Consider the following 22,035-nt stretch of genomic DNA (forward strand, 5'->3'; position numbering starts at 1 on the left):
CTAGAAAGACTTGGCAGCGGGTCCTCCTGGTGCAAATGCCTGAGGCTGCTGCGGGCGGGCGGGTGCAGAGCCCAGTAGAGGACAGACCAGAGTGAACTGTTGTTCAGTAAGGATCTCCTACCGGGTGCGTCAGAATGTTGGAGTAGGCAATAGGAGCATGGTTATGAGGCCCAGACAGTGAGCTAGGAAAGATGGGCCACGGTAGGGAGCGTTTGGAGTCGAACCTGCTGCTGTGGTCATGGAGATACCATGAAGAGTGTGTGTCTTGGGCTGGAGAAATGGCTCAGTGGTTAGGGACACCACCTGCTCTTCCAGAGGTCCTGAGTTCAATTCCCAGCAACCACATGGTGGCCCACAACCATCTATAATGTTATCTGCTGCCCTCTTCTGCAGATAAAGCACTCATATACAATTTAAAAATACAATAAATAAATCTTTTTCTTAAAAAGTGTGTGTCTTGTAGGCCTTTCTTCGGGGGCGAACAGCACTCTGCGTGGTCAGCTGTAATGAGTGGACGCCTTTAGGACCTGGGACTGGAGCCAAGGCCCTTCTGACTTCACCGTGGGAAGCCTGACACGTGACAGGTGGTGGGTGGCTGCTGAAAAGAAGCTAGATACGTGTACTGGGCTGACAAGGGAGGAGACCTGGGCAGGTTGGCAGGCAAGAGGGCAAGGAGTCATGTCTGTGGAGTGCCCCAGCCAAGGATAACACGGACCAGGACCTCTTTTCTTGAGTGTGGGCATTTAACATAGCAACTCTTACTTTCCCTGCCAGAGCCTTTGGCAGGGCCAACCAGAGTAGCAGAAACCGACAAACTTACAACCTATGTTTTCCTACTTGAAATTTTTTGTCAACTTGACATGAGCTGGGGTCGTTTTGGAAGAGGCACCATAAACTGAGAAAATGCCTCCACTAGATTGACCCTGTGAGATGTTGTTCATTAATGACTGATGTGGGAGGGCCTAGCCAATTTTGAGTGGGGCTACACCAGTGCAGGTGATCTTGGGTCATAAAAAAAAAAAAAAAAAAAAAAGGCAAAGTAAGCCATGGAAAGCAAGCCAGCAGGCAGCATTCCCTCCGTGGCTTCTGCTTTAGTTCCTACTCTACTCCCTTCAGGTTGGTTTGTTGAGGATGTACAATCCAAGTAAATAAACTTTTTCCTCCCCACAATGCTTTTGGTCAGTGTTTTACTATAACAGAAAGAAAACTAGGGCATCTCTTTTTGATTAAGCAGAAGGTATTTAGCTTTCCTTTAACTCCAGAAGTCTGCAGTATGACACACCATGGAGAACTGTGGCAAAGGTGACATGGCCAAGTGCTGTGTGACCAACAACACAAAAGGCACTGTCCCAGGCTGGAGCGATGGCTCAGAGGTTAAGTGTACTGCCTGCTCTTCCAAAGATCCTGAGTTCAATTCCCAGTAAGCACATGGGTGCCCTCTTCTGGTATGCAGGCAGACATATAGGCAGAATACTGTAAACATAATACATCTCTCTCTAAAAAAAAAAAAAAGGCAGTCCCACAAAACAGTTAACAATCACAGGGAAGCCCCTGCCATCTGGAGTGTGGAGGTTCACTTATCAGCGTGTATATGTCATGCCAGCCCCTCAGCTCAAGTCTCCGATCAGTGCCACAAAGCTGACCCTTCTAAACAACCAGCTTAGGACCTGTGAAGAGGAAGGATTTGAGAAAGCTGCCTTTGAAAATCTTCAGAGAAAGCAGCGGGATGCCGCCAAACATCAGATGCCCTGGTAGACAGAGCAGAGCCCAGCCCAATGAGGGAAAGGCACATGTGGGCTGAGCAGATATTGAGTGGACCCCAAGGTATCTGGTTATCATCATGGGTTAGTATCTTTCCCCCACCAAACAGGCCAAACAGGAGGGACGCAGCAACCCCACCATACTCTAGAGAAATGCAGCCTAGCCCCCATTGCAAACCCAACACTTGCTCAGTGAGTTCAAGCCTGGGAGGAGTGGGTCAGGGAAGGGGAGGCAATTTATGGTGCTCATGCTCAGGATTCCAGAATGTTCTGCCCACTAGGGAAAAATCTGCTGCCATCCCTCCAGGGTCTGCAGCAGCTTGCCAGACCTGTTGTAAGGTCTCTGCCACACCCCCTGGCTTTGCCACTACTGATGCCACAAGCACACTCCAGCTGACAGCTTTGTAGTCACCACATAACCAGAGCATGAGAAACCCATCCAGACTTTTCTCTCAGCTGTGAGGAGAGCCCCAGACTGAGGCAGGGACACGAGTGGGGTCCACACAGCACTATCTGCTGTCACCCATAAATAAGTGGCTTCCAGGCAGCCAGTCTTTCTCTAACAAGTGAGGGAGGCTTCAAGCAGTGCCCCACATCACCCGGTTGTGCCCTCAGGAAGAGAGAGCTGCATGCTCACCAGCCTCTGGCAATCACGTTGAAGCAGACCCTGCCTCACAGTCCAATACCCTTTACTTCCTACACTCTAGCCGCCAGAGCAGCCTGTGAAAGGTGCGGTCCTCCTTAGCACCTTTTAGCCCAGAATTAGCCAGATGTATTAACAATGCAAGCCCAGGTGACAGGCTGGTGTACCTGAGGTGGGCCAGAGACCTGATGTTTATATCAATTTTATTTCCCTACATTTCATAAAATTAAGGTTGGATAATGATAATGAAAGTCTCCCAAAGTGTCTGGAGAGATGAAAACACATCAGAACATCAAATGTGAAAATCAAGCATGCTTTCATCTACTTTATAATTTAAATCTAGAATATTTAATTTTCAAATAAATTTAGTTTACAGTCATTTGCTATTTTACACACAAAGAATCAAAACAAACTTTTTAGATAGCTGTATTCTAGCCTAGTAAAAGGCAGGGAGAGCAGGGCAGCCACTGAGGCAAAATGCTAGTCCACAGTGGGACCCATTTGGGTACCACTCCAGACACAAACAGTAAAATAGGCTTCCCCAGTCAAATACGATTCCTTCTAGCATTTGCTTCTATGGGCATCAAGCCACAGCAGAAGGAAGCGGTGAGGAGCGGAGGCATGTCCTCTGTTCAGAACTTGAGAAGCGGTGAGTCCACATTTTCTTTGTCAGCCTCAGGGCTCAGTTGGATCAGGGGGGAGCCCAGGTCGATCAGCTGGAAGAGAACAGAGATAATCAAGGTGAACACTGCTGTCTGTGCCAGCGGCCGCCGCACACAGCACACAAGAAGCTGCAGGGACTGAGCCAACCTGGGGCCCAGGGACTGAAAACAACTCAGCAGAGCAGTGTGGCAAAGAAACTCAAACTCATAAACACTGTGCGACATCCTGACATGGATGTGTTGGGGACTTGACGGCTGCCCTGAGAGCCCCTCCAGGCCCAACAAGATGCCTAGTATAAATGGGTGACCATAGAGAGCCAAGCACAAACCCTGGGAGCCCCAATGGCACCATGCAGGGCCCAGACCGCACAGCGCCCTGGGCTGAAGTCACTACGAATGCCCTGGCGCTTCTCACCTGCCCAAGCTCAGCCTTCGGAGGATTCCCCACACCGTTTCTATCCATGTGTGGTGTGTTTACTACAAGGTCAATCAGGGGCCAGCTGCTGGGTCCCAAAGCCAGGTGTGACTCTGGGGTGTTGCTGAAGTCAATGAGAGGGCGGTCGGCCAGGTCTCTGCCTCCTGCTTCAGGGGTGATGGCGAGCAGGTCTAGCCTGATGTCTTGAAGACCCTAGGCAGGGCACGAGAGGGAAAGTCCAGCACCACATCAGTGCCCAGCAACCACCCTGGGAAGGCAGGCTTTGCCCATGACCTGAGGCTCAGAGTCTGCTGTCCAAGGGAAAGGCTGGAGTAGGCCCTCAGTGGGAGTAAGTTCTCCCCTGGGCAGTGCACCCCTACTCACAGCTAGTATAGAGCGTCAGCCTGCCCCCATTCCTGCCCTCTGACCCCCCCGACCAACTCCATAATTCTGAGCGCCTCTCCGAGTCTGCTGGAACCATAGGCCCAGCACAAGGTGAGGCAGGAAGGGAACAGTGAGTCCCTGCCCGTGACGCTGCATGCACCTCACATGGCATGTAACTGCAACCACCTCGACATACCTCACTGGGGCGTGTGTCTTCCCGAGGCTCTGCTTCACCCTGAGCTGCCCCTGTGGAGGAGCCTTGGCAAAGAGGAAAGTCACTCTTCTCTGGAGAAAAGTCAAGTGCTTGAGGCACCGAGGATGGAGGGGACGAGCTCTCATCCAAGGACAGGCCCTGGCCCTGCCCACCACTGGCATTGTTGCTGCTCTCCTGTGTCAGCTCCGCTCTGGGGGGTGGAGGTGGAGTGGGGGAAGAAAGGGGGAGGAAAAACTTGTAAGGTCTTTTATAACGCCTGTCATCAGTTACATTGTGATGGCAGCCTTGCAAGCAGCACCTGGTCTGGCGCCTGCACAGGTGGCCGAGCTCTGAGGGCAGCCTCACCGGGCAGACCGTGATCTCTGTGCAGAGAACTGAAGATTTCCAAGGCTCCTTTTACCATTTCAATTGTATCAGTTTAGCCTCACCTTGCCTCCACATCAGCCCTTTCCTTTGCACAGGATCCGCTCTACTCCAGCACGGGCTGTGGCTAGCTCCCTCCAGGCCAGGTGAGCCGACTGCCTGCCTGCCACTCCTCACTGCTCCCTCAGGAGGCCTGGTTCTGCACTCTGGCCACATTGGAACCCCAGTCATTCATGGCTTTCTGTACCACAGCATACCTCGCACTGACAGGCACACCAGGTATGTCATGTTTCCCTCTAGCAGTGACCTCTCTCAGCACCTAGCATGGCCTCTGATGACTCAAAGCTAAATGAACTATGGAAACCGTGAGCAGCAACAATATCCACAGTTTATGGGTTTCACAACAACCCGAGTTCTTTCTGTATTACACTTAAAAACATATACAACACATACATGACACAACACACACAAATGACACACACAACCCCACCACCAACACATACACGTCCCTCTGCCTATTTGCATGCTGAGCTTGTGCTTCACAGAGCTTCTTCCTATTCCTATCCGCTCCGGCACCTCCCCACCCCACACCCCTCAGCACAGGGGAGCCCTGAGGTCTGGGGAACTAGAGACGAGCTCATTCAACCCTTCTTTTTTACCTGATTGTAGATCTTCTCCTGGGTTCAGAAGAAAGTCTCCGGGTAGGCACACATAGTGGGGACACCAGAGCCCTGGGCATGGACTGAGGTGCCATTAACGGAAGGCCAGAGAGGCGCCGACTGGCAGGTGTGGGCAATGCTGACATCCGTCTGGTGCTCATAGGGGTCCTCATACTGCTGGGCAGGCCTTGTGAATTGGGCCCTGATGAGCGTCTCACAGGCGTGCTGCTGACGACCCTGGTGAAGACATGGAGGTCTTGAACACAGACTGTTGCAGGATATTTGATCCCACTGTGAACCCAGAGACTGTTAACTGAAAAAACCTATTTCTTGTTTGGTGCGGTTCAGCCCTAACACACACCTTTAACTCAAGAACTTTCTGTCTATTGTAAACAGGAGCTTTCTATACACAGGATTTAATAAAGTTAAGCCTAGATCAAGAGGCAGAGCAAGAAACCAGCTGACAGGGATTAAGTAGACAGGAGGGGCTTTGAGAGAAGGCCATTTACGACAGTGTGGAGAAGAAGAAAGGCTTTAGTTTTTGCTCCTGGGCTGTCAGGTGAGCTAGCAAGCTTTTGGCCGTGGGCTTTTGCCTTTTAGGCTTTTAGCTTTGAGCTTTTGGTTTGGGGTCTTTTTCTTCAGGATGTGAGCTAAGTAGGAAGGTCAGCTGGGTGCTTTCTCTGCGTCTCTGAGTTAGCAGGTTTTCACACCAGCATCTGGTTCCTGAGTCTGTATTGGAAATATGGAACAATTGGGATGTTAATGGGCTCAGCATATAAAGGAGTGCTGAAGGGGTTTCTGTGACTCAGCCTGGGCTCACCTAGCTGAAAGTCACTGCATCATGCACACAATGAGTGTGACAGAAAGCCTCCACCTCAGAAGCTTGACCTGCAGCCCAGATGGCACTCCAGAGCCTGCAGACACACCAGTGATTCTCAAAAGATAAGAAAGGAGGCAAACTCCTGTCGGCTACCTGCTAGCTGGTGTCCCAGGCTGCAGCTGATGTGTCTTCGTGAACTTTGAGGTCACACCATTAGGTGACTCACCTAAAAATGAGAGAAAGCCGATGAGAAGAGAGCAACCGACGTGGAAAGATGGGCATGTGTGGTACCACCTAGGCATGCTCTTCTGAACATCCCCACCTTCCCAGCTGTCCACAGGAAGACAGGAGGTCAGAGGAGGCACACAAGGAAACACTCAAGACCTCCCTCCCACTGATCAAGGGCTGGGTCTGATACTGAGAACCCGCTGCACCATTATGCCAACTCCTTTCATGGCAGGCTCACCCCAAGTCTCCTCTGCCTGTCAGGGTGCTCCTTATGCTCCCATGCCTATGGAAATCACGAGGATGGAATCCCAGGCAAGCTGGCAAAGCTTATGTACCTTCATGTCCCTGAGCTGTGGCATCCCTAGCTCACAGACACATCACATACAGGCTTTACAAGTGACAAGTGTCTCCATGTGGATGCCTTGGTTGGTATTTGACAGGTACCAAGAAGACAGAATTCAGTGTATGTTCACCAGCCACTAAGCCAAGCCCAGAATAATCCAGACAGCCTGTCACACCATTGTCCCTCTACCATGTGACCTCAGGTGAAACAAACTTACCTCCCATGATCCTGAGAGTCAATCTGTGGTCCCCAAAGCCTCAGGAGCCAGGACCTCCATGTATTAACTTGCTGCTTAGAAGCCATGGGCAAAGTGGCCATCACCAGAGCCCCTGGCCCCAGCCATGAAAGAAGCCCATCCTAGCAGGCCATGCAAGGCCAGGTGAGGTCTCAAATACTACCACTGACCACACTCCTGCCCGCCTCTGCACCAGCAGCTCTGCAGCGCCCTCTGGCATGAACCATTCTCAGCCTCTTGCCTCACCCCTCCCCCTCCATCCCACCCCAGGCCCCAACTCCTTAAATCCACATGGAAGAGCTGCCTGTGCCTGCCCCACCTCCCACCTGTGTTTAAAACTACTCCTGCCAAGGTGACTCAAGAAGCAACCTTAGGGGGAATGTAGCAGTGTCCTGCCACCTCCATCTCAGCTGGCCTTGGAAGCCTTGGCTCTCACTCTCCTAAGCCACATACTTCTCTGATGTCACTTCATTTTCTAAAACTTCTGATGTCACAGGAGACTCTCTGCTGCATAGTTTTATGTCAACACGGCCCAAGCTAGAGTCATCTGAGAGGAGGGAACCTCGATTAAGAAAATGCCTCCATAAGATCAGGTTGTAGGCAAGCCTGTAAGGCTTTTCTTACTTAATGACGGAAGGGGGTAGTGCCACTCCTGGACCGGCTGGGTTCCTCGATAAGAAAACAGTCTGAGTGAGGCGTGAGGAGCAAAGGAAGCAGCACGCCTCCATGACCTCTGCATCAGCTCCTGCCTGCAGGTGCCTCTCTGAGTTCCTGCCCTCACTGCCTCCAATGACTGTGACGGAGCTGTGAGTGAGATGCAGCCTTTCCTCCTCAGCTTGTTTTTTGTCATGGTGCTTCCCTTCAGCACACAGGAACCCTAACTAGACAGGCTCTGACCCATGCAGTCCTGGGGGCCGTGGCAGACACACACACAGAGCCATAGCCCCGTGACTTCTGCTTAGGCTTTGATATGGGAAGGAAATCAGTATTCTTTTTTTTTTTACATAAAACCAGTGCTGTCTGAAGCTCGCAGTAGGAGCTGTTCCGCCTGCGTACTTCCTTACTTCCCCCCCTCTAGGAACCCAAGCGGCTTTCCGCCCTAGGGCCTTTACAGCAGTTCCCTCTGCGTGGAGTGTTCTCTTTGGGTTTCCAGTGGCTGCCTCCTCCTCATGCTTCTGATCTCAGCTCAGCATTGTTACTGTGAGTGCTACCATCCTTGGGCAGGTAGGCCTTGAGGCAAGCCATAAGCAGCACTCCTCCGTGGTCTTTGCTTAGTTCCTGCCCTGACTTCCCTCACTGATGGACTATGATGTGGAAGGGTTAGCCTAACACACCAACCAAGGGGCCTTGGTGCTGGTGTTTACCACAGTGACAGAAAGCAAACTAGAATACTATCTCACCCCTTCCCCGGCTGCCTTCATCATTCTCCTGCTGTGAGGCACCATGATCAAGGCAACCTATAGAGGAAAGACTTAGCGGAGCTTACAGTTTCAGAGAGTCCATGACCGTCATGGCAGGAAGCACTGCAGCAGGAAGGCAGGCATGGCGACGGGGCAGCAGCTGAGAGCTTACATCTGAACCACAAACATGAGGCAGAGAGAGCTAACTGGAAACTTCAAAGCTCGCCCTCCGGTGACACACCTCCTCCAAGGCCACACCTCTGAGTCCTTCTCAAATAGTTCTACCAACCAGAAACAAAGTATTCCAACACAGGTGTCTACGGTGGCCATTCCCACTCAAGCCACCACACCGGTGCACCTGTCACTCTGGCTCCAAGCTTTTGCTGCCCTGAAGATCTGAAAGCACACTTCCTTGATAGGAGCCAAGTCTTCCATTAGGTGTAAATTGGGGCCCAAGAGATGGCTCAGCGGACACTGGCTCTTTCAGAAGACCTAGATTTGATCCTTAGCACCATATGGACGCGCACGGTTGTCTATAATTCTAGGTCTTGGAGACCCAATACCATTTTCCAGCCTCTAGGCATGACAGACACAAGGTATACACATATACTCAGGAAAAATAATCACACACATAAAATAAAAATAAATCTTAAACATTCATTAAAATAAAATGTACCCTGTGAGATGTCTCACCATAGGACCCTTTGTCTCTAAGCATGGCAGCACAAGACAGATTCCTAGAAAAGGCCACACTCCTGGGTTTTGTTTTGTTTGGAGACAGTCTTACTCTGTAGCCCAGGCTAGCCTAGAGTGCTCTCCTGCCTCAGCCTCCCTTGTCCTGGGATCACAGCCACAGCCACTGTGTCTGCCTTATTTCACTTGCCTGTTTCTTCTTCTCCTTCCTCCTCCTATCAGTTTGTTGTTGTTTGTTTGTTTTTTAACTAGGGTCTCACTGTACAGCTCTAGTTATCCTGGAACTCCCTATGTAGACCAGGCAGGCCTTGAACTTAGAGATCCACCTTCTTCTGCTTCCCCTATTTCTGAAAACTTTCCATTAGCAAAAGTCAATTCAGTGAATGGGAGCAGAGACTGGCCAACTAGGAGCCAACGGAGCAGCTGCCACCTTGTGCGCAGAGCCTGTCTCTGATAACCACCACAGGCAAAGCTAAGAGATTGCTGCAGGTCAGACAAGGACAAAGGGCAACAGCCAGGGAGACCCCCGCATTGACCTCTCTGTGCTGAAAGGCTTTCTTTGCTCTCTGAAACAAACTAGAATTCTAAAGCACCCAGAGAAAGCCCCTACCTCTGCCGTGAGAATCCTTTTCAATGCTTTTCTTCTTCTGTTCTGGTTCTCGCTCTCTATTTTATTTATTTTATAGGTTTGTTGAAGACAGGGTCTTACTGTGTGTGGTCCTGGGTCACCTTTGCTTTGTAGGCTAGGCTGGCCTTGAACTTAGATATGCCTGCCTCTGGCTCCTGAGTGTGTTAAAGGTGTATTAATTATCCATACTGTGGAAAGAGAACCAGCTCCTGAAAGGTGTCCACTGAACTCCACGTGTGTCATGGTGCATATACATGACACATACCCATAGTCAGTACAATTTTTTAACAATTATTTTCAATGAAGAGTTATCTGTTTATATTTTTGTGTGGAGGTAGGGACTGAATCCAGGGCCTCAAACATTAGGGCTCCACCCACCAAGCTACAGCCCAAGCTTGAAGATGTGCTTTAAGTGGGAAAAGACAAGACAGAAAATACCTTTTGTTTTTTTAATATTGTCTCACTGTGTGGTCCTGGGTGGCTCAGACTCATTATATAGAACATGCTGGTCGTGACAAAACAGGGCAGGACCATCTTACTGGTTGGGGGAGACAATGGTTGGTGTCTGGGGGCTGGGGATCTAGAATATAAGAGCCAGAGAACTGGAGAAAAGCCACAGAGAGAGAGAAGTCTCTAGAACTCTCTGTGGACTCTCCTGAATGGGCGGCAGCACATAGCACAGGGTGAGGCGAGGTAAGGACAAGACAAGCAACTAGTGGGGAGACAAGGGCTGGGGAACAGCACATTCCACCCGGCCTGAGATGACGGAACAAACTTAACAGGATGTTTAGCAGCAACCTGGGCAAAACTCCACACCAGTGACAGGCCTAAACCACTCCAGACAGACAGCACCCACTCCAGACCCATCTGTGAGAGGTTAAAAAGAAGGTCCGAGTGGAGCAGGCTAGGCTGCACACTCACTGGCTGCCAAGTTCAGCCCCTTCAGGAAAACACAATCAGGTGGTTAAAAACAGAGGCACAGAAGCAGAACCACCAATACCAACAGAGCGACAAAGCGCTAACCCACCCAGGCACAACAAATAAAAGCCACAGCTCCAGACATCATGACCACACTGAGGACAGCAGTGAGAAAGAAACGGTAAGGGGCAGTGGTTCATCCACTGAAGAGTGGACACAGCAAGTGGGCGGCAGAATGTCAGTGCCGAAGAAGTGAAACAGCACCAGCCGTACTGCTAACCTCCCCAGAATCTTAAAAACCACCAAAATGAGCCAGGTGTGGTGGCACACCCCTCTAATCCCAGCACTTGGGAGGCAGAGGCAGGCAGAGCCACGTGAGTTCAAGGCCAGCCTGGTCTACAAAGTGAGTCCAGGATAGCCAAGGTTACAGAGAACCCCTGTCTCGAAAACAAACAAACAAACAAAATCCCACCAAAATGTAACTGGTACTCACCTACAGAAAACTGGGGGACTTTAAATGGGTCTGTAGTGGCAGACACAGCCTCTGCCTTGCAGTTTAGAGAGGAGTCCTGCCGTTTTATACTGCCAGTTTTATTCAACTGAGATGTCAGGGTGTCAGGGTCCAGCTTCGGTCCTCTTTGCTCTGGAGTTTGGGGTTGCTGGGTGAGAGGAGTCAGCGTAGAGGCCTTGGGGGGCTCTGCCACTGCCCGGGGAGCATCAGCCCTCCTGGCTTGTCTGCAAGATGCTCTGGCAGGGGCTGCTGGCAAAGCCTGGTGCAGCGAGGCGGGTCCTACTCTCCCCAACTTGCTGGTGCTTGTCCGAGGAAGCTGGGAGCTACTAGCAGGGATACTTGAAAGTTCCTTGGGCTTTGCTGCAAAAGGAGATAATTGGGGTTGGTCACTCAAGCCACACTGTCTCCAAACACTTTAACACACCAACACACAGACACACACACACACACCAGGTGTGGAACCTCTAGACTGTCTGCCTAACATCAGGCACACAGACATGTGGATGCCTATTAGGGGATCAATATCATCAGGACCAGCAGGATGCCCAACCCCAAGCCGAGTGCTGCCTAATTCTTAGCACGCGTGTGTGCATTCACAAGGCTAAGCTCTCCTTCCTTTACTTCCTTGATGAGCAGAAGAAAAATGGACAGTCTACTCACATGTCCTGCCTCACTCCCATGACAGACAGAAACTGAAGGAGGAAAACTTATGAGGAGGAGGTTTGGAAACAGAACAACAGATAGCTAAGGTGACATCTGCTCAATAAGCACTGAGTTAGCACAGAGAAGACTCAAAGGGAAGCTCCAGGGCCTAATGCTGTAGCCATGTGTATACCATGTGTTAGCCCTACCAGGTCCCACCCCACGATCTCACCTCCCCTCTGACTCTACCATATACAACACATGGTGCCAGTGTCCTGAGTCAGTTGGGGTAAGACCCACCTCACAGCACCTAGCCAACAGCAGTCAAGTGCTCTCCTGGTCATGTGTTCATGGGCCACAGAAGGGCCCAGGAACACTTTTAGGCTCATAGGAACCTTCCCCAAGGTCAATGATGTCACTTGATTTAAAGGCAAGGACAGACGTCTGTTAACCACTGAGCAGCAGTCAGGACTCCAGATCAGGCCGATTCTAGAGCTCAGACTTCTCACATCTTGTGAAAAGCCCTCACCATGCTGCAAGGGACATGACCAGAATCTACAGGCAAAGCCCAGAGACAGATGCAGTCTCTGGGCCCTACACAACTCCACCACTAGATGGCAGCCTTGTCTAGGCAGGTTGAACCCAAGTGCACATCCCCCAAATGACCCAGGCTGGGCTCCTGGGGCTTAGCTCCTGTGCTCTGATGGATACATAGCTAGTGTGAACATCCATCTTTCCTGGGTATTTCATGAGTTTTTGTGCTGTCAATTGAAACCACGTCTCCTCACTGAAGGGAAGTATTTAGAGGCAGGAGGACAAGTCTCTTCCTGCCTAGCCCCCAGCCCTGAGCTGTAACTCTAGAGCACCCTGTGCAGCCAGAACACATGGTGCTCAGGGCTCACCTTTGCCTGCTGCTGGATTCACACACACACCAGACGCGAGGCTTGAAGCAGACCCTGACAGAGAGGACCTCCTTGTGAGACTGCCAGCCTGGCTGGGTGGCTTCAGTAGGGTCTTCTTCAGCCCCAACTGAGAGAAAAGTTGAAAAACAAAATTAGTAAAGATTCTGTTACCTACATACACATACTTAATTCTGCAAAAGTAGCACTTTGAACTGAGGTCTGTGTCTCCTGTCCCCAGCAGAGTGGCATCAGGCAGCTGTGAGAGGCCCTAACTTTGGGACTCTTCGCCTAGGAAGACTTTGTGGAGGTGGATACTGAGTTTTGGTCTTGGTGACAGGTCCCCAGGGGAGAACTGCCGCACAAGTTGGCACAAGATGTGGGGCTGCCCCTGTGCCAGGTCTGTGGAGCACTGCTGTGGATACTCAACTAGATGGATCCTCCACAAGCAACAGTGTGATATGGCCTGGACCCTGCACACATCCACCATGGACTTTACAGTACACCTCTACATGCCAGGCGATGGTGGCACGTCTTTAACCCCAGCACTTGGGAGGCAGAGCCAGGCAAATCTCTCTGGAGGCCAGTTTGATCTACACAGTAAGTTCCAGGATAGCCAGGGCTACACAGAGAAACCGTATCTGGAAGAAACAACCAATCAACCAACCTCTAGATGAGTCTAATTTTAACGTAATGTCAGACTGCGGAAGCCATCATCCATCCAGGCACACTGACAAAGAAAAGCTACACAGGTTCAGTACAGAGGCGACTTCTCTCTTATGTAGGTTCAATCTGACTAGATGAATCCACAGATGCGGAGCCTATGGACCTGAAGGGCCAACTGAGTCTAGAATGTCCAAACCTCTGCTACAGGAATGTGCAAGAGAGCTAGCAGCAATTAAGATTGTGGGGCTCCAATCCAGACCTCAAATCAGCCGCTGTAGGTCCAGCTTTTGCTAACTTAATAAATTATTTCAAATAGGTAGCTCAGAGCACCAGAAAGAGCACCTCTATGTCTGTGAGCTCAGACTACAAAGCACAGCACCTCTTGTCTCCCATAGAGGCTGTGAGGGATCAGCGAGAACCAGTTGCTGGGAACCAAGCTACTATCAACAGCCCAAGTGACAAGGCCAGTTCAGTGCATACTGACAGGCTTTTCTTCTTGGCAACCTAAGTGCCTCTTGTGGACTGTTTCCAACTTTCCTTAACTGGAATGTGAGTGTGCATGCATGAAGAACAGAGGACAATCATAGATAACACTTCACTTCTTTTTATTTTATTCCTTAAGACAGGGTTGCTCTGTGTAACCTTGGCTGTCCTGGAACTCACTCTATAGACCAGGCTGGCCTTGAACTCACAGAGATCTGTCTGCCTCTGCCTCTGCCTCCCTGAGTGCTGGGATTAAAGGCGTGTGCCACCACCACCTGTGGACATTCCACTTTTATTAATTTTGGATCGGAGTCTCACTGTGTAGCCCTGGGTTGGCCTAGAACCCACTATGCAGATCAACTACAGAGATCTACCTGCCTCTGCCTCCAAGTGCTAGGATTAAAGGCAAGCACCACTGCCATGCCCAGCTACATTTTTGTTTTAAAGACAGGGTCTCTCGCTGGCCTGGCACTTGCCAGGTAGGCAAAGCTAGCTGATCAGCAAGGAGCCCCAGGGATCCATCTGCCTTCTGCCCCCTCACCCCCAGTGCTGGGATTACATGTGCGCCCCACCACACAAGGCTTTGTAAACCTGAGTCCTAGGGATCTAACTTATGTCTGCACAAGCATTTATCAAAGAAACTATCTCCTAACAATTCTTTCTTTCCTTTTCTTTCTTTCTTTCTTTTTCTTTTTTCTTTTTTTTTGGTTTTTCGAGACAAGGTTTCTCTGTGTAGCCTTGGCTGTCCTGGACTCACTTTGTAGACCAGGCTGGCCTCGAACTCAGAGATCTGCCTGCCGCTGCCTCCCGATTGCTGGGATTAAAGGTGCGCGCCACCACGCCAGGCCTGACAATTTAATTTTAAGCAGAAGATACAAGACCAGTACCGTGTTCCTGATGGAGGACAAGTGGCAGCCCTGCAGCCCCAGATAACTCCCGACTCACCTTGCTAGGAACAGGGAGTGACCGCTTGCCTGGGTGGCCTCCTCTCCCGGCGGCGTCAGGAGCCCTGCTGGGTTTGTCTGGGAGCACATCACTCTGGGAACCCTTTTCATTCAGGAGTTTCACCCTCTCAAGGCCAGCTGGCACCTCTTTATTGAGCTGAAAATGTGAAGGTGAAGACTAGTAATCCCAGCACTTGGGAAGGCAGAGGCAAGCGGATCTCTGCGAGTTCAAGACCAACCTGGTCTACAAAGTGAGTCCAGAACAGCCAACACTACACAGAGAAACCTTGTCTAGAAAAAACCAAACCAAACCAAACCAAACCAAACCAAAAAGAAAGGTGAGGACCACATGGTCTAACAGGGCCCAGAGTTGGCACCATTTCTTCCAAACACTGCCACTCTCAACTTATCCGATAGCGTGAGAAAAACAGAGCACAAAATGAGACTTGGCCTCCTCACTAAAGCAGTGTTAGACTGCTGCAGGTAGGTTGTAGGAAGATCTGTCTGTCTTCTCCTCTGTCGGTCCCTGATTAAGAGTGTCAGGGAGTTGGAGACGGTGATGCACGACTTGTAATCCCAGCACTCCGAGGTTTAGGCAAGTGGATCTCTGTGAGCTCAACAAAGCCAGCCTGGTCTGCACAGTGAGTTCCACAGCAGCCAGAGTTACACAGTAAAACCCTGTCTCGAAAACAACTAACAAGTAAGAGCCTCTGTGAGGAAGCTGCCTCAGCCAAACATGTTCTGCGTGTGTGGGAAAGGTGTGGTCATTGCATGGGCCCGCTCCACCACAGCAAAGCTCCGCTGCAGTGAGCCTTCTTGGTTGATGCTGAAAGTCACATTCTTGTTGGATGGTGGTGGGGCACACCTTTAATCCCAGCACTTGGTAGGCAGAGGCAGGAAGATCTCTACGTTCCAGGCCAGCCTGGTTTACAGAGAGTTTCAGGACAGCCAGGGCTATACCTGTTTCAAAAACCCAAACAAAACAAAACAAAGCAAAAAAATCTACCCTGTAGAGGAATGTTAGTTCAGAACATGGCTGTTCTGGCAAAAGATCACATCTAAAGACCTTCTAGGTCAGCCAGGCATGGTGGCGCATGCCTTTAATCCCAGGTGGATTGCTGTGAGTTCAAGGCCAACCTGGTCTACAAAGAGAGTCTAGGACAGCCAAGGCTACACAGAGAAACCTTGCCTCAAAAAAACAAAAAAAACAAAAAAAACCCACAAACAAACAAAAAACAAAAACAACAACAACAAAACCCTTCTAGGTCTGTGTAATCTGGCTGGAATACAAACACGCCTTTAATTCAGGAGACAGAGGCAAACAGACCTGAGTTCAAGGCCAGCCTGGTATAGAGCAAGTATCAGGTAAAGAAAAGCTTAGGTCTTGGTGTGGTGATACATGCCTTTAATCCTAAATGAAGGTAAAGTTAGTTTGTAGAAGGAAGCACCCATGTTTGAAAGTGATGGCTAATTGAGTGGCAGAAAAGGTGATGAATCAGAGAAGATTTGACAGAATAGGATACGCCCAACTCTCACGAGAAGAGAGAGGAGAGGGAAGCTACTTGAGAGGCAGTTTCACCATGACAGGAATGTTATAGAGAACTGAGGTGAAGACGGAACGAGCCATAAAATAAGAAGAAAGCAGAAGATTGGAGCAGACTGCTGAGTTAGTTTGAGGCCAAGCAGAGCAATTCTGAGTCGGAAGAGAAGCCAGACTGAATAAGTCAGCTGGGAGAAGAGTTTGAGCCAGAACAGCTGAGTTGAACCAGCCAGTCCAGAGCTCAGAAAGAACAAGTAAAGGTGAGCTTACTAAGCACGAAGTCTCAGAGGCTGAAAACATTCTAGGCCTGTCTTAGATTATATGGAGCCTAGAAGCTTCCAGAACTAGGCCTAGGTTAGCAGAAGGAGGCAGTAAGCTTCACAGACAATTACCTCAGGGGAATAAAAGTTACTTTTACACCCTCAAAAAACCAAAATCAAAACCAAAACAAACCAAAAACCCAAGACAAATCCCACATTCTCTGGCCTGCAAGTCAAATGACAAATCCCTGACATCATCAGAGACAAGGGCATCAGGGGGTTGCTTCATGTGGACACAACCACAATGCTTTCCTTTTAGCACTTCATGTGAAAGCTCACCGCCTTAAAGACACACTCAACGATACTGCAATCCTTTTACTAAAAAACTATGCCATTATTTGGATATGCCCCAATTTTATTTATCTGCTCATCAGCTAATGGGCATCTGGGTTGGCTCAATTTCTTGGCAATTTTGAATGAGGCTGCTGGGAAAACCCTGTGTTGAGCTGATGCGTACCAGCTGATGGCTGTTACCACAAAGCCACCTGCTCTCCTGCCTGTGTGGTGACCCCAGCCCTGCCCCACAGCCATGCATACCACACCCACACACAACCCCTGGTGACCCCAGCCCTGCCCACAGCCATGTATGGATCACACACAACCCATGGTGACCCCAGCCCTGCCCACAGCCATGTATGGATCACACACAAATCTTGCTCCATGTCCACATGTGCTGCTACAACTAACCCAGACATTTTGGTCTCAGGAGGAAACAGATGCGGTCAGGAGAGCTTACAGACGGGGACAAGGGATGTCTAGTGTTTCACCCTCCCACAACCTCACAGTCATTCCTTTAACTGCAACCCTCGGTACAATGGAGCTGGTGCAGGACATCACGACAGGTGCCACCCCAGTGCACCTTTACCCCGTGTCTCCTCTCAGGAGTCCCCTCTCCTCAGCAAGATCACAGGAGACAAACCTAGAAGCAAGCTGTCTCTGACATCTATCTACCCCCAAGCAAGCCTTCAGGACCCTGAACTCCCCAGAGCCGGTCAAAGGCAAACTTGTCACCTGCCATTTCCCTGATAGCGCAGTCACGATACTTGAACAGAACGGAAGTCACGCCCATAGAGAACAACTGGAGCCCAACTTGAGGGGAGAGTGCTCATCAGCGGGGCCCACCCTGGGTAGCTCCCCATCACTATTGCCTTCACTGTCCAGATCCTGGCTCTACTTTGAACTTTCCAGCCCTTAGACAGATCGCTGGCCCTCCCACGAGGCTTCTATGGCACAGTGTGGGCTGAAGACAGGCAGGGAGGCCGTGCCTCACAGCGACTGCGCTGTGCGTGTCTTTACCTTCTCTGTAGCCAGCTGAAGATGTCTTCCTCTCCCAGGCAAAGCTCGGGGTGGCTGTAGCTTGCTGGTGATCCTCCTCTGAGGCCCAGCCTGATTTGGAGGTTGGGAGGAACCTGACTCTCCCGGCAATGGCTGAGAGGAGCAGGGTGGACCGTGGTTGCTCTGAACAGGGCCGGGTGGGACAGGGGAGCTGAGCAGGACTGAAGAAGCCAGAAGCTGGGGCTGCTCCAAGAGAGGTTGCACCCCTGAGGACGGCAGGCAGAATGTCTCTCTCTTAAGTGACACGGGGCTTTTTTCCCTCTTCTGTTCTTTTTCAAAGAGGCTTATTTTTAACTGTGAGTCCTGCACAAACCTTTCCGTGCCCTGGCTCACAGGACTTTTGGGCTTGGCCACCTGGGCCACCTCTCTCCGGCTGTGGCTTTCTATCTGTAAGGCCAGTAAGTGGGCTTCCTTGTACACCTCCACAAACTTCTCCCCGGTGAGGGGGCTCCAGGTACAGGCGCTGCCAGCAGCTGGTGCCAGCGGCTGCTCAGGAACCTGATTGTCGAAGTCCAAGCTGGCAGCGATACATCTTTCTTTATGTCCCATGGGCCCAAAAAAGACTTCATCATCTTCGTTTGCACTGTGTTCAAAGAAAAAAGATGATCGGTGATGCGTCACAACAGCATCCAGATGAAGGGCTTTAATGGCTACGTCTGCGACAGGGGAGGGGAAGAAAACGCACTTGTTTACCTCGAAGAAGACAAGGAAAGATCGAAGTCGAACTTCTCATCTTCCAAAAGGAGAATGGCTGGGATGGGAGGGTGGGAAAAGAAAAAGTTCACTCTTATTTTAGGACTAGCATACAATAGGAAAACCCTGGCTTCGCAGCTGCTGTAAAAGTTCACTCTCAGAAAAGTACTAGATCATTGCTTTAATTTGATCGATTTTCAATGGGTAGTTTGAGTTCATCTTATTTTCCATTTCCAACCCCAAAGCCCAGAAGACGACTTCTGCAACAGAATCTAGGGTGTCAGAGAAGGCCAAGTCCCTTTCAGGCACAGGGGACGGTCTAAAGGCCACCCCCGTCAGCTCCCCTGGAATTCAACTACGAGTCACCTATGCATCCACCAATGCCAAGGTCAGCTGTGATTCAAACTCACAGCAGAGACTAAATAAATATCTGTAGACCACCGCTGCTCCTTGGACCCCTTTTCCGGATCACTACCAAACCAAAACGCACCCCGCACTCTGTCCTCCACCCCATCCATATTCCTGGCATAGCCTTGCTTGGCCCAACTGTTATTTGTTTTCGGTTGGTTCTCTCTAAAAGACCCAACTACTTCCCAATTGTATTTAAGGTCTACTTCACTGTAGGGAACCTATGTTTGGTACTGTAACTTGGGGCAAAAACGTAGGCTCTGGTGGGGATCCACTACTGTTGTTTTGTTAGATGGACATGACACGCCTGGGAAGTTGCCTTCCAAACGTTTATGCCCACAAGTTACTGTGCTGCTAGCCTTGGTCAGAGAAGCTTCTTACAGTGGGCACCACTGTACTAAACAGTCTCATAGGGTTTCAAAGGAAAGGATACAGAACCGGATAGGGCACAAAGGCCCAGTGCTTGGCCCTAAAAGGAAGACAATAACTGTAAATCCGCATCAATCCTCCAAGATTCAGGGAGCAAAACTTTCCATCAAGTGTGATGACTTGGGTTCAAACCCTGGGACCCACAGGTGCATGTGCACCATGGCACCCCCACCCTCACCCCAAAGTTAATAGATGTAAATAATTTTTTCTTTTCTCTTTCTCCTCACCCCAACCTCCTCCTTGTTAAAGACAGTGTTTCCCTGTGTAGGGTTACACAAAGAAACTGTCCTGGAACACGCTCTGTAGACCAGGCTGGCCTTGAAATGAAACTCAAGAGATATGCCTGCCTCTGCCGCCTCGGTTCTTGCACTAAAGGCATGTGCTACCAGCTACCAGCAAGAATTTCTTTCCAAAGAAAAGAATTTGCCAGCACTTATGAGGCTTCTGCTAGTGGTTTTCTGTAAGTTCAAAGCCAGTCTGATTGACATAGTGAATTCCAGGTTACAAAGTGAGATTCTATTTAAAACAAAAAAACAAACAAACAAACAAAAAGCAAGCAAAAAAGAAAAAAACAAGAAAACAACGGCAGGTGGAGGAGAAGGAAAGAAAGAATGGAAAAGCCAGAGAAGAGGTGGAGTGTTGAACTCTGTCCTCAGTGCATGAGGAAGCTGTTGCCATTTTGATATCACAATCCACAAGAGACCCTTACAAGATCGAGCCCACGAATGCCCTTCTAGAAGCGGGGGGGGGGGGCCCTCTTAAGATTACTTTTCGTGGTTTTAAATTGGTGGGTAGGGGGTGGAGTAGGCTCTTTGGTAGTGTAGCTGTGAATTGCTAATGTCCTTGTAAGTAATTCCGGTTAAATTCGTCAGCTTATCAAGCCAGACTTGTTTGGTTTGGGGGGGCTGCTGTTGCCTTCTCTATTCTGTTTGTGGTGAAAAGGAATACGTTCGAGGAACAGCGGCACGGAGAGAGGGGGGTACTTACGTTCTCCTTTCTCAGTACCAGCATCCATTTTTACCTCCCCCGACAGGCTCGCCAAAGGCACCTCGCGGCCGTCTCCTCTTTCCATAGAGTTCGCTGCAGGAAGCAGGGGGACAAGAAGGTGAGGGTATGACAAGAGGCAAGTCCCAGCTTGCCCCAGCTTGTTCTCCGGGTCCCAGAGACAGTGCACACCGAGGCGGGGTAACGGATTCCCGGCTCTGAGCTGCAGAGCCCGCCCAGCAACCGGTTCCCCTCGGCCGCTACGGCGCGAGGCCCAGTTCCCCACTCTCTGGGGCAAGCCCAAAGCCAACTCATTACCCTTCGCTTCTCATCCGACGGCTAAAAACCCAGCTGGGAGACCGCCACGGGTTTAAATGCGACGACGGCCTCCGTCGGATGGCGATTGGCCGGTTTAAAACAGGGAGATGCTCTCGATGCACTCTGGGAATTGTAGTCAGAGTGCTGATTGCGAAACCAATGCGCAGGGTGGCCACGCCACGGATTGGCTCCACCTGGCGCCGGATACTCCCACCGGAAGTCACTATGGGTCTTCTCCCAACGGGACACAGAAAGAGTTTAAGCCTCCCGCCTGTGTCTGTGCTGACAAACCGGACTGAAGCGGCGAGAGTAGGGTATGGAAAATGGTCAGGCGGCTAGGAAAGTGTTTGTCCTGACCCGCTACTCTCTCTGGTGCCTGTCATGGCACCTCCTCGGTATTTCTCTTGGTCACTGTCTTTGCAGTCTGAGGTCTCGCTCCTGTACTCTGATGTGCAGCCCCTCCCTGTCTTCCCTTTTCCCGCAACTGGGTAAGAGGGATGTCCACAGCCAGCCGCACTACTTCCTACTTGCCAATATCAGCCAGGTGCCTTTGGATAGCAGTGAACAGAAAGCTGGCTTCAAGATCTGTTGGTTTAAGGAGGTCCGAGAATGGCTCAAGAAGGCTATCCGGTTTGGTTGTCTTCTCTGCACATCTGTCACATCTTGCTCAGTAGAAGGCAAGCTGGCTTTGTTGGGCACAAGCTTCCCACCCACCGGGGAAGGTGACCAGTTCAGTGTGACCTGGACTGTATCTGGAACTGTAGGGCCATGTTTTCCTGACTCAGGCACAAGGGGAGGAGCAGGACCACATGGCAGGCACATCTCTGGTACAAGCCTCAAGAGCTTTTGGTCCCACTCTTTTGTCCTCAATAGTGCTAATTTTCTGCATCCCCTGGGATTAACTGCAGGTACAGGAAAGTTCACCAATACTTTGCATCATATCAATTTATAGTAGATATTCAGTAAAGCATGTCTGTAAATCAATAACTCACTGCTATTTACATTTTCTCATGGCTTTTAAAATATATTTTATTCTTTTTTTTTCTATCCATCTGTGCATGTGTTCATACATGCAAGCAATTACAGAGGCCAAGAGGGTCCTGGAGGCTGGAGTTACAGGCAGTTGTGAGCTGCTCCATGGGTGCTAGGAACTGAACCTGGTCCTCTAGAAGAGCAGCAAGTGCTCTTAGCCATGGAGCCGTCTCTTCAGACACAAACACCGCTCTCTTTAATTAGTGTCCTATCCTGGCTAGATGCATGCCTTCCTCCATTAAAGCTACACACACGAGCTTCTACAGACAGGTACTCAGTGGAAGGCACTTCCTGGCCAGAGATCACAGGTGCATTAGCCAGGGCAGGTGCCAAGGGCTCTAGGGCAAAGAGAAGGCACTGTCACCAGACCACAGGCATGGCGGAAGGCTTCCTGAAAGATGGAGAAGACTCCACTTCCTGGTACATCATGTATTATGTGGAATCAGGTAAAAAATATATCATGAGG

At 50.3% G+C, this 22,035-nt stretch overlaps 1 protein-coding gene across 2 annotated transcripts; it reads right to left on the minus strand.

The window, feature by feature from the left end:
• Positions 1-2,728: 2,728 nt before the first annotated feature.
• On the minus strand, positions 2,729-20,687 carry GTSE1 (G2 and S-phase expressed 1). 2 transcript variants are annotated; one of them, XM_084750313.1, is made up of 13 exons: positions 20,538-20,687; positions 20,223-20,315; positions 18,399-18,456; positions 17,835-18,288; positions 17,667-17,744; positions 14,512-14,667; positions 12,421-12,547; positions 10,859-11,236; positions 6,074-6,146; positions 5,101-5,337; positions 4,061-4,268; positions 3,481-3,693; positions 2,729-3,119 (listed from the first exon to the last, which is right to left on the minus strand). In XM_084750313.1, exons 2-13 carry the CDS (start codon positions 20,305-20,307, stop codon positions 3,036-3,038), a joined length of 2,151 nt encoding a protein of 716 aa, XP_084606439.1. In that variant the 5' UTR covers positions 20,308-20,315; positions 20,538-20,687; the 3' UTR covers positions 2,729-3,035. The 2 variants fall into 2 exon arrangements, with proteins under 2 accessions (XP_084606439.1, XP_084606438.1); XM_084750312.1 differs by having other exon boundaries at positions 17,667-18,288.
• Between the last annotated feature and the right edge of the window lie 1,348 nt (positions 20,688-22,035).

Source organism: Acomys minous (assembly GCF_964271855.1).
Source record: "Acomys minous genome assembly, chromosome: 12".
In the NCBI taxonomy this organism is placed as follows: Eukaryota; Metazoa; Chordata; class Mammalia; order Rodentia; family Muridae; genus Acomys; species Acomys minous.

Excerpts from the sequence above, each read along its gene's own strand:
- GTSE1 (XM_084750312.1), bottom strand. The coding sequence starts at position 20,307 with ATGGAAAGAGGAGACGGCCGCGAGGTGCCTTTGGCGAGCCTGTCGGGG. Across the intron at positions 18,289-18,398 it reads CTTTCCTTGTCTTCTTCGAG|TGCAAACGAAGATGATGAAG; the intron begins GTAAACAAGTGC and ends CTTTGAACACAG. Across the intron at positions 3,120-3,480 it reads CGAAGGCTGAGCTTGGGCAG|CTGATCGACCTGGGCTCCCC; the intron begins GTGAGAAGCGCC and ends GTTCTCTTCCAG.